The following is a 12874-nucleotide window of genomic DNA, read 5'->3' on the forward strand; positions in this document are numbered from 1 at the left end:
AGCTCCACCAATGCTCCCCAGCCTCTTTCACACAAAGAATCTCTTTGGCAGTTCTCAATCTCCCAGTGGCACCAGAATTGTATTTTTGTGTTCTATTCTTTATATTTTACAGAAATCAGAATGCTCTGAATTATTGTCTGTTACACTATTACATAAACTTTATTTAATTTGAAATCAAAATGACAATCAACAAGGACACTCTGTCCCTGTGGAAAAGCAGCCCAACTGCTGAAGCTTCTGGAGGGAGGAGTTACCCCAATGGGAAGCAGCAATAGAGAAAAAAATTCTGCTAATGAAAGGAAAAGTGAAAGAACAGAGAACAAAGCTCAGGAAGCTCTTACAGAATATTCACAGAGAAAGTAGGTAAAACTAATGAAGAAAAATACCTTGTTTTGCTTCTCTATTTAACTGCTGCTGCACAATGTGAGGCATGTGGGGCAAGCTGGTGCCTCACTTAACTACAGAAAATTGGCAGCAGCTGTTCTTTAGCAGGGGTTAGAAGGAACTACTTCCTGACTTGCACATCTGTGTAAAATGTCTCCCTACACAACTTGGCTTTACATGCACTCCATTGAAGTGTATCAAGTCAAGAAGCCTGAAAGTGTTTATTTTCACTTACCACGAACACATTAAAATTAAGCCACCACTGTTATTCTTGTCAGTTCTTTATTGGTTTTCATCCTAAAGACTAGCACATTTACAGCATACATGGATTGGATGAACTAGAATATATAAAACAGTAGCCATATGTTTGTAATATATTAATACTGCCCAAAACCAAATAAATAAAAATATTTCAATGCACAAAGCTTGGCAAATACAGTCGTGTCGGGACAAAACTGTGTCATATTATACAATAATTTTACACGTATAAATGAAAAAAGGCAACTGTGCTGTAGGTACTTTCACAGAACATACACAGAACATACTCGGCAACAGTTTTCTTCTTTTACCTTTGTATGTTTTATAATTTAAAAAATGTACTCAAAAGAAGGAACATTAGACAGAACTTCATTTTACAGTAATCCTTAGATTCGCCTCTCCAACAGAAAAGCTCCTTCCCCTTGGGAGGCTCCATGTGGATGTCACATGTCACAGTTTTCTCTGGAGGAGCCGCTGGAGCCCTCGCTGCCCTCGGGAGGAGCCTAAGCCGTGTCCAGGACACCCTGGGGACACCCTGGGGACACCCTGGGGACACCCTGGGGTCACAGCCCGGCATCCCCGGCACAACCGCGCCGCGCCCGGGGCTCGGCTCCGCCGCGCAGACTAAATTCACAACTTTCAGATTACATTGTTATACAAAATAAATAAAGGATTGCTAAGCTCTACAGCAGGTCTAATGATTGCTGGCCACCATCTAAGAGAGTGGCACTGCTAGTTGTTACAAGAGACATTTGTTATTTCCTTCTGAAGCTGAACATTTGAAGATTTTTAGTGTAACAATACAGGATTTAAAATTAACCATGTTTGAAATAGACAAAATAAAATTATCAACTCATAAAAACTAAGGGATATAAAGAGCAGAGTTTATACAAAAATAAAGTAGCATTTAACAATGGGCCAGGGACTGAAGGCTGAGCAGAACTAATGGAGTAACTTGTCTAAAATTTTTAATCGTATATTTGTTTACTTGTTAGCAAAAAATAAAATCAACATAAAATCAACATCATCATTGGCAGATGGGGTTTGTAACATTTCCAAGGGACTGTTCTACTGTTGATGATTTGTTCAGACCTGGGGTAGGTACTACAATACATTGCTTTTTGCACAGAATTCCATGTTTTGTTATTCTAAAGAGTCTGAAATAATGGCAACAGCCTAGCTCAGCAGAACTCTCTGACCTGGCTTAGTGACATGCTGCTCAGTGTTAAACTGCAAAAAGCAAAATGCAAAAACTGCTGGACCTGTAACCCCCAAACCTACATGGGAGCAGAATGAACATGGCTGATTGAGAGAGCAGTGACAGCACAGACAAACATCAGTGAGAGGGAGAAAGAAATCAGAAAACAGCCATATACTTACCTGGCTGTTGCTACTCCCACAAGAATAAATGGGCAATTTTTACTATATCTGAAACTTAGATCCTTAGAAACTAAGAAGGAAAGTACAATGTGCTGAATGAAGCTAGCTAAAGATTACTTGATCTTGTTAAAATTTGGAAATGAACGTTTAGCTGCTTTTTAAAACGCTATCTTAGCTCCAAAGGCATTCTTTGGGAATTTATTTTGGAGGAGATCTCTTGAACATTTTTTATCAAATGCTATCCAGCTGACCACCTTTGCCATAAGCTAGAACCCACCTGTGGTTCTCAGGCACAAGCAGTAGCACTGAGCAGTTCCTCTCTAACAAAACAGGGCATTTCTACCTTCCTCAGAAATACCCTGGCACCACTCACACTTCCCCCCACCAGGATTCTCAACAGGTGAAATGCAAAGGTAAACAGAAACCAATTTTGATTTTAGAGCAAGGGAGATGCATTGGGCACTTTGAGCATTTTTGCAATGACAAAACTGATACAGAAAAATTGTACACTGACCAAAATATGTAACACCCCGAGGTACTAATGCTTACAATCCAGAAGTGATATAAAAAAAGCCCCATGGGTAAAAATGTGATAATTAATGTACAACACCATGGAATATACTGAACATATCATGTGCAACATCAGCAATTTGCTTGTTGCACTTGCCTCAGAGTGGGGAAGGGCATTAATAGTTAAGCATCATGATGTTTCTGAAATACTTTTAAAAATCAGTTGTGTGCCCAAGGCCTTATCTGCCAAAGATGACAGGAGTTTGTTTTATCTAAACAGAATTATAAACCAGACCATGTCTGGCCTTTTATATATTGTTAACTTCAGACATGAAGGTGGGCATCCTATATACAATAAAACAACTCTTTCTCCTGGCTCTTATTGTGCTGATTTTTTTTAATTAAACCCCCTTTTATTGATTGCAACAATGCATTCTACAGTTACTAAACTGTCTAGGATCCTTTTTATTTACAACTTTTAATTTTTACTCTCAGTTTTAAAAAGTTTAGGAAAAGCTCAATCACAAATCAACTCAGTATAAAAAGATGTTATGGAAACAGCTGCCTGAATGCCGTTCCTAGAGTCCTTGCCCATCCAGGAGGTACCTAGCTATTTGCATATAGGTAATTATTAAGTAGCACAATATCTGCTCATCTTACATACACTGAAGGCTATTGAAATGGGCAGAGAGTCATCACACTATTCTCAAGCTAAGGTGTCAGAATAATTGTTACTATAGATTCCAATTCAGTAACATGCTCTGTATGACCTAGAGAAACGTACAAAAAGGTTATTTATCTCTTCTGGATGACGAAATCATGTGTTAATCTAGAGTGTATCCACATGTTTTAATGGAACAGCAATTAAAGGACATAGTATGCTTATGTTTCAACTTTTCCATAAGTTCCTTCTGGAGGCCTGTAATACTTTGGGAAAGCCTTCAGTTGCAGGGAATTAAATGCATACTTGCGACATCCAACATTCTTCATTGTATTTTCTCGGCGACAACCCTCACTGGGGAAAAAAAACAAGCACAAAAAATGACAGCAGTAAAAGGGGAAAAAAAAAAAAGAAAAAAGACTTAAAACTAAGATGAAATGAACTGGTTATTTTATAGCATTAAAATAAAGTTGGTTATATTTAATGAGTGTTTAATTAATTTGCCACTGCAAATATTAAAAGAGATGACTCATCATACAATGCTGGTAAAAAGCACACAGAATGGACACAAGCTATGTTTGGTTGCTAGTTTTGCATTTCTAGAAAGCAGCAGCACATCTACTGAAAAGGTTTGTCTGCTCCAGTTTCATGTATTTCAAGTTACACTGTTGTGGAGTTCACATGCCATTCACTGCACAAGGGATCCCAAGGGATTGCTTAAAAGCAGTTCTGCTAATTTATTAACACATAAAGCTGAAAACCAAAACCTGCTGATCTCTCTATAAGAGCTTTAAAGTAATTTTATTGTTCTCTGTACGTCAGTATTATAAGTACTTACTAAAAGATTAGAGCTGATACAAAAATAATGTTTCCAGTTATCTCTGCATGCATAAATGGACATGAAAACCAATACAATCTAAAAAAATCCTAATCATGAAATAGCAGTGCAAAAAAGACTGGCTGCATTGACAGTCATCACCCCAAAGAAACAAAGCTGTGCAGAATTTAATTTTCACCCAATGTTTTGGTGCAACTGCCCCACATTACAAAGAGATTCTGTGCTACAATAGAAAACTACTCCATTATAAGGCTTCTTTACACTAGTAAATCTAATTCAGAGTTCCTTTGATTATATCCAAAAAACAGACATACAAAGAGGAAGCACTATCTTTTAAATATATATTATAAATCAATTTAGGCTTGCAGGAGAATGTCTTTCCCTGATTGAGGACTGGAACCTAAACAATGAAGACTAGACCTTCATGGCAAAGTGTACAGTACAGCATCTTACACTGGAAATGTAACATTAGTCCTGCCTTGGAGATGGCTGCAGCATCTACCAGGTGAGCTGTGATCATCTGATTCAAAAGGAGAGTTTGGATTCTGGTTCAGCTTGAAAGCTCTGATGCTCTTACAGACCTCACCGTTCTTCTAATTTTGGTTCATGAAACTGGCTGTCACTGTGTTCTGTATGTAGCACCTAGTTCAACTTCATAAAATACAGCCTTCTTTTTTCTTTTGCTTTGAGGAATAGTTTAACTAAGTTTGAAATTTGTCTCTGAAGCACATTCTGTGCTTGCCTTTTATAGAATGGATCATCTGTGATGACACTTTTTCTGGCACTGGTTGTGTTTCACAAAACTCCCCCGACAGCTCTTGCAGCCAAATAGATACATCAAAAGTTTGCACAAATCATACTTCAGAGTACAAATAAAAGCAGTAAGTTTAACTAGCAAATATGTGATGCTAGGTGAGCATTTTAACTGCAAAGTGAATCTTTCTCTTCACAACACATTTCACTGCATCTGGTTATTGCATGTGTCCCTCATGGCACAGATATGGTGACAAGGGTATATTTCCCACATTTCACATGCCATCTTCCTTCTCTTGGAAGCACATGAGCAGGATGCACTACTGCATCTTAAATCTGAATGCCTTAACAAAAGCACAGGCCAGGCTCCAAAAGGAAAAAAAACCCAGACTCATCCCAATCAAAGTTTAAGAAGAAAAGAAAAAACCTACATTGTTTTCAAAAAGCCTGGGCTTTCATTCCAGTTTTAAGGTGGTCTTACTGCAACCCTAGTGGTGATCATGAGCAGCACCTTCATACTTTAGACAGTTCAATAATCCCAGAGAGTCCAGTGAATATGAACTCAGAGTTCATATTCAGAGTGTGGCTGGACACTGGACCAGGCTGCCCAGGGAAGTGTTTATGGCCCCAAGTCTGCCAGAGTGCAAGAAGTGTTTGGACAGAGCTCTCAGGCACATCGGGCATGGCTGTGCCCTGTGCCAAGCCAGGAACTGATCCTTGATCCTTGGGGACCCTGTCCAACTCAGGGTATTCTGTCATTCTAAAGCTACTTCCACACCAGGTTAGACTCAACCCAGGACACTCCTCACATTGCAAGATCAAGACCACAGTCCACCCTGACAGCTGCTCACTTTGTGAAAAGGTAGACTGGGACACCCACAGCAAACAAACCAGTGCTAACCATAAAGAACAGATGATTTCTATGGAGACACAGCAGCATCAGGTATCACCACAGCACAGGGGTGTGTCCTAAACCTCTACATAAATCTCAACAGCAGTAAGGATTTACCAAAACTCATTGTAACTAAAAATAAATAAGATACGTGCTTTATATATAGATATATAAACATGTAGGTATTTGAGGTGGGGTTTTTTTGTTTTTTTTCTTTTAAAAACAAAATTGGAAGAATAGTGAGGAAAAATATTAAGAGATAGTGTACTGTACAGTCTGATTTCATGAAGACACAAATATAACCACACACTTTTTTTTTTTTTTTTTTTTAGTTAGAATAATAAATCCAAATTTAGGATTTAATTCTGATTTTTATTCTAACTGTGCTTTTTTGGTTTTTTATTTCAGCATATTTCTCTCAACAGCTCTCAATTTCAATAAAATTTATAATAAAAGCTAAAGCTACCTATACTTTTGAGCAAGTTAATAATAGTAGAAAATACAAATCACAGTACTAGTTCTCCTCAGAAGCCCATTGTCATCTCAGGCACCAAGCGAAGTAAAACCCTTTATGAGTTTATCAAACTACATTAAATGAGGTTAGTTTTTTTTAATCAGCTATTGCTATTGACAAGCTTTGCCAGACCACAGTATCAACAAAATCTTTCATTTTAAATAGGCCTCCCCTAGTTTGATGTTTATATATAAATGATGATCAAATTTCATCTGCAAGTACTCTGCATCACTAAGCTAGGAAAGCCACTTCAGTCTCACCACTTAAATAAATGTTAATTCACCATCGCTCGCTTATCACTAAGTCACTATCAGCATCATAATTTATTAAAGCTGTGCAACGCTTAAAAATGGAAGTAACAGTAATATTTAGTCTCATAAATAAATAATATTTAGTCTCATGTAAATAAAATAAAGCCTAGTGGAAACCTGAAATCCACCTACTAAAAGAGTTAACTATTACCTCCCTCTTCTTGCTTGAAAATTAAAGACCATTATCTTTAACTTCTAGGATGACCCTATTTCACAATAATTTCTATAAAAGAGCACCTAAAATAGATAATGGATTATTAGCAGGCTAATGCCAGTCACATCCCCATCCTGACCACAAGTCATTTTCCTCATGTCTTTAACACATTGCAAAATGCAGATCTACAAATAGAATGAAATAATTCTGCATGCATCACACTGCAAATTGTTTTCTGAGTATTTTCTAGTCTATTAGAATATATTTAACCATGAGAAAGGAACAAGACTATGGTTCTACAAACTGTTCAGTAATGTAATTTGGAGATTATGCTTTGAAATGAAGGTATAAATTTGTTACTTCTTTAAATAAATTTCTTACAATTTCTTATAAACCCCACCCATGTTTTTATTTTTCTCTTCATACCTCGTAAAAATGAAAGGCAAGATTAGCATACACCTTAAATATACAAAAAGATAGAAATTATTTTCAGACAGAGTTCCTTTCTCTGGAATACATGAAACGAGTAACACAAAACTGTATTTGGTAAGAGATCTTCAGGCCGGCTAAAGTAACGAGGTAACAGGCCAATGTCAGACTATGTTACAAGCACTGAAAGCAGAACAATACTTTAAAGTTTCAATACAATTCTTTTTGATAAAATAATTTGATGTATATTTACAGTTTAGTACAATAGAAACGTAAAATTGTAAGGCATAATAATAATTCTTGGCAGACAATGCTATGACACATTCCTTTGTCCAGCAGGTACCAAGTGGCAATACACATTCAAGCACTTTTTTGTTTTTGTGGTTTTTATATTTTTTGTTGCTTTTTTTTTTTTTCCTTTTTTTTTTTTTTTTTTTTTGTTTGTTTTTGAACTCTATCTTCACTTGCAACGTAACCTGGCCACCAGGTATGCTATGCTCAGAAACAGCCACACAATCAGTAAATTGGGGCTGAGAGCTAGTAAAGGAATGGAGTAGAGGAGGCTGGGATCTAGTCTGAAATCTCGGATGGGCACCAAGCCACTCAAGTTCTTCTGGGTGACTATCTCCCGTGTTCCAATGCTGTGAAAAGGAAGAAGTTTGGGAAGAGGGAAAATAAAACAGAAAGGAAGATGGACATGCAAATGAATGGATAAAAAGAGATGGCAACACAAGGTGGTCAAGAAAATGAAAAAACATGGAAGAACGCACAACAAAACCAGAAGATGAAATAAAGAAAGAGTGGAAAAACATCTCAAAAATATGTATCAGTACAATTATAGAAATAAGGAGAGGGAAAGAGAATAAAAGAGAAAAATAAGAAAGAAGTACTGTAGTCCAGTGAAAATAAACACATGTAGGTTGAACATTAATGGTTTTCCATGTTCATTCTTTCAGATTACCAAGCAATAATACCCCATGCTGCTCTGCCATGCTTTGGCATGCTGCAAAGAAGTGGAGCTCTGAAAAGCAAGCTGAACATGAATAACCATTGTAGTATTTGACCCTTTCAAACATCTTTCCATGTGGGCTGCAGTGATTTAATTTAACCTCTTAACTACCTGTCCAACATGTTAATAAAAAAAACACCAACCAAAAACAAACCACCCGTCTATTTTTCTGCTTGGACACAAATTCAAGGATATATCAATAAGCATTTTTCTGAAGACAAGCTGCAAAGCCCATCTCATTGTGCACCCACAGTGAAGAACAACTCCTCAGGTAGCTTGCTAGGCTTTGCAGTGTGGTCTTTAATTCTGGATCACTCTTACACCCTGAGCAGTCCAACTCTGTTTTCAGTTCACAAAGCAACAACTAAATGACCAAGATGAACAGAGGGATGGAGCACCTCTCATACAAGGAAAGGCTGAGAGAATTGTATTTGTTCAGCCTGGAAAAGAGATGGCTGAGGGGTGATCAAATTGCAGCCTTCCAGTACCTGAAGGGAGCATACAAGAAAGAGGGAGGGACACCATTTACAAGAGCATGTAGTGACAGGACAAGGGAGAATAGGTTCAAAGGGAATGAGAACAGGTTTAGATTAGATATAAAGAAAAAAATTTACTCTGAAGGTGGTGAGGCACTCATGGATGCTCATCCCTGGGAGTGTTCAAGGGCAGGCTGGATGGTGCTTTGAGCAACCTGGTCTAATTGAAGGTGTCCCTGTACATGGCAGGGGTGTTGCAACTGGATCATCTTCAAGGTCCCTTTCAACTCAAATAATTCTATGATCCTGTGATTTTAAATATCATCTGTAAGCCTAATGCTGTTAGAGCTTGTGCACTTTCTCCACCCATAACAAACCATTCATAACCTTGATGGTTGTGGAGCTGGGTTATGTAAGCATCAGACAAAGTCCTGCAAGAAATCAGATACACCCTGGAGGTGATGAAAAAGAGAATTCAGATGTTGGTGACACATCAAGTCAAATGGAATTAGGTGTGCAGGGAACTAAACCAACTGTATTTGATCCGAATTGGTAATGAAGACATGTTTTCACTCCAGGTGCCTACAGTGGACAAGGGCAGATTAAATCTGTGAGGCCCAAAAATCCCAATTACCTTTGTAGCAGTGGGGAGAGGGGTGTGTGTGTGACAGATCAGGAGAATCAGCCAGGGGAAACCTAATGCTCACTGGAAAGTGGTGGATAAAGGCTCAAAGAAATAGCCTGGAGGAAGAAAAGTGGTTTAGAATATAGATAAAATGCAAAACAATGGGAGAGGGGAAGAAGGAAGGCTAAAAATGCACATTTGGCATTATGAACATCACATGCCACATCTCCACCATTAAAAATTTGTGTAATGCTACTCAATTTTACACAAAGATGTATACACAGACACATATGGTTGGGAATGGAGGCAAAAGCTGGAAAGTGCTTTCCTTGTCACTGTTGGCCCATGTAGATGTGTCCCCCTGAGGGGTGAAAAGTCACCTTTTGGTGTACCAAATTGTACAGTGTCTTAAATCAAAACATTCATCAGCAGACTACTTCTAGGAGAAGGGTAAGGTTAGGCAATCAGCAATTTCCCTTCTAATTTAGCTGACATATGGGAATTCTCTCTGAGGAGAGGCTGGGGCTGCCCTGTGCTGGACACTGCTGGTTCCAGCCACCTCCAGTGACCCACTGCAGGCACAGCTGAGCCCTCAGCCATTCTGGTGCCTCAGGAGAAAAGGCAAAGCATTGCATGGCAGTGAAGAGTGATGGGAAAAGATCTGGGAAAGAACTCTGTGAGCACCAAAGTCAGGGAAGGAGAGGAGAAAGAGCTGAAGCAGTTTCCCCTGCAGTCGTGGAGAGGAACTATCCCCACTGCAGCCCACAGAGCACCCATAGTGCAGCAGATGAATATTTACTGAAAGAAACTGGAGACCTTGGAGAGCCCATGCAGGAGCAGGTTCATCCTTCAGGACTGCAGCCCATGGGAAGCACCCACACTGGAGAGGAGGAAGAGTACAAGGAGAAAGGAGCAGAGACCTGTTAGGGACTGACTGCAAATCCCTGTTCCACATCCACTGTGCCTTGCTCAGCATGGGGAGAAGGTAGAGGAGATGAGAAAAAAGCAGGGGAATACTCTGGCCTGGGACAAAAACAGAGGTAAAGAGCAAGGTTTTAAATTTTCTTTGTTTCTTTATTCTTTATTTCTTAACATCCCCAATCCATTGGCAATAAATAAAAAAATTTTCTCCGAGTCTGTTTTGCCAGTTCTGTGCCAGTAATTGGCAAGAGATCTCCCTGTCTTTATATTAATCCATGAGCTTTTTCACATATTTTTCCCCCTGTCCTGTTGGGGAAAAGTAGTGAGCAGCTGGGTGGGCATCTGCCAAGTGGTCTAGCTCCACTCAATATGATTTTATTCTTAAACAGGCCAATCAGTGAGGAAATCCAATCGAGCTTTTAATCACAGCTGGTTTATTGCAGTGAGTGGTCATACCCAAATATGACTCCTAGGACTTTATTATGTAATCCTTTTAGTCAGCACCATAGTGATTTTCCTCACCCCATTTCTAGCTGCTTTTCAAGACCCACTATCAGAGAGAAGCTGAAAAAAAAGCTATAACTGGAAAAGCTATAAATTATTGACAGAAAATGAGTTAATTCTAAGAGAGTATTTGTTTCTAAGGTGAAAGCCACAAACTTGTATCTGTAAACTTCTACAAGAACCTAGAACACTCCTAGCTCCCTTCCTGATGTCCCTGTTCACTGGACACAATTATCATTCATAATTATCACAAGATAAGGAAAGAAGGGAAGTCCCTGAAGACATGTAAGTGGGAACTAAAACCTCTGAAGACCAATATCACATAGAAGAAGATGATGCTTTCTTAATATTTTCAAGAATGGTAGAAACAAGGACACTTTTCTTCTCTGGAAGTCATCAGTAGATAAGAGATTAAATACTTTGAGACTCACAAATTTCTAGTATTTCTTCCCTATCCTTCCAAATTATTCAGAAACTTCAAAAGTCTTTAAGAATGAACTAAAGCTTCCTTTTCCAGTACAGTTAAATAAAAGATCCAAGTTAACAGGAAGAACCCCAAGTTTTCTGAATTACCTGGAAGAAGTTTGGGTACAATTTGCTACCCTTTCTTATCCTCTATCTGTCATCTAGGTCAGGTCAAACTGTCCAGACTAGAATGGGATTTGGTGGAGTTGGACTCCTACTTATTTGTTCCATAATCCTATCTCTTTCATTAAGCTTTATTAATTCTGTGCCATTGCTCCTGAGTAGAATTGACAAAAAATTTTAAAAACACAACCACCTATCCCAAAGAGCAATGTGAGGAAGAGTGATGGGCTTGGAGAACGGTCTAATCTTGGTTTTTCTTCTGGACTGTATAGTATTTGACCTGCACAATCTCACTTAGTCAAAGATTTAACAGAAGAAAAAGTCATGTCCTTCACCTGCCAGACCAAGGGCCTGATGTTGGTAGAACACTCAAGCCAAAGATTTTGATTAAATTGACCCTCTTTCAATATCCCTGTGTAGGTCAATATAAGGCAGTACCTTACTTAGGTCAATATTTTATCTGACCCTGTTATATTAAATTGGTAGACTGAAGGACAAAAGCAATGTTATTATTAACCTCTCACTCTCTATTGTGCCCGTGACTGCATTAAAAAAACCCAGTGACCTAGTAAAGAATTTGAAGAAATTAACAAGATTCCCAGTATTTCTCCTAGTTGGTTTTATTTTTATTAAATATACAACTGTGAAACTGTATAACAGTTTCAGATGTCTATGTCAACCAGTTGTGTAATTTAAATAAAGATGTTTGAAAACCACTTAGTCCATTTTAAGTTAGTAAATTCTCACAAAGCTGTTTCAAGTTTTGTTTCTAATATCAATGTTTAAGTAGTTTCTCAATGCATTTTTCATGTAGTGTATGAACTCTGTGACAATATAGCAAAAAGTGCAGCAAAAGACTGAAAAAAAACAAGTCCAGTGCCACTCAATTAGATGTAGATATAAACCCCCAAATTACTAGTGTAAGAGGCTGCAAGTGTTATTATATGAGACATTTTTCTGCTAGGTAACTGAAGTGTAAGAAAGGGTCAAACAGCAAAAAACATACAGAAAGGATAAGAGAATTGAACACTCTAGAGAATTTGGTGAAAAGACACACAGTACAGTACATTCGATAAGAGTGAATGTTGAGAAACAGGACTGAACAGCATTGTTGAACTACATTGATAAAGACTAAAGCTAGATTTCTTATCCTTTCTTTTGGTATGTGACTTACGGAGTTTTCCAGCAGTGCTTGAAACAAGGCATTGAACAACAGTAAACAGATTTGGTTATTTTTTTTTTAAGTATAGTACTTAATCTGCAAACATTTCTGCTGCTTCAGAATACAGAACATCATTATTTTGAGAAGACAACAGCACACTGACAGGTTGTGATGAAATTTGGTTGCTCTAGTGTGAAACACTCATACTGACACTTTACCCAGTGAGCAGTGTTTCACTGCTAAAGAATACACGTGGCAAACCAGTGCAAACTGCAGGTGTCTGTGTTTCAAAGAACAAAAGACAGGCCATCCCTGAGTAATCTCCCTGATCTAGAACTAAGAAACATAGTGCTATGACAGTTCAGGTAAAGTCATCATTAAACAACTTTCAAAGAAGCACCAGTTTCCTGCTCTGTAAGCTCAGCATGAATGGAAAACATATTTTTACATGCTTATCTGAAAACTCCTCATTTTCTGCTGAAAACTCAAGCCCATCTGACTTAAA

At 38.2% G+C, this 12874-nt stretch overlaps 1 protein-coding gene across 33 annotated transcripts in view; it reads right to left on the reverse strand.

The window, feature by feature from the left end:
• Nucleotides 1-649: 649 nt before the first annotated feature.
• The window catches only part of INPP4A (inositol polyphosphate-4-phosphatase type I A), a 113962-nt gene continuing 101737 nt past the window's right edge, over nt 650-12874 (reverse strand). For all 33 annotated transcript variants that reach the window (XM_079300238.1, XM_079300230.1, XM_079300236.1 and 30 more), the window contains one exon: nt 650-3547. In XM_079300238.1, coding sequence (XP_079156364.1) covers nt 3415-3547 — 133 coding nt within the window. In that variant the 3' untranslated portion in view covers nt 650-3414. The remainder of the gene's footprint in view (nt 3548-12874) is intronic.

This window comes from Erithacus rubecula (genome assembly GCF_903797595.1).
Source record: "Erithacus rubecula genome assembly, chromosome: 1".
Taxonomy (NCBI): Eukaryota; Metazoa; Chordata; class Aves; order Passeriformes; family Muscicapidae; genus Erithacus; species Erithacus rubecula.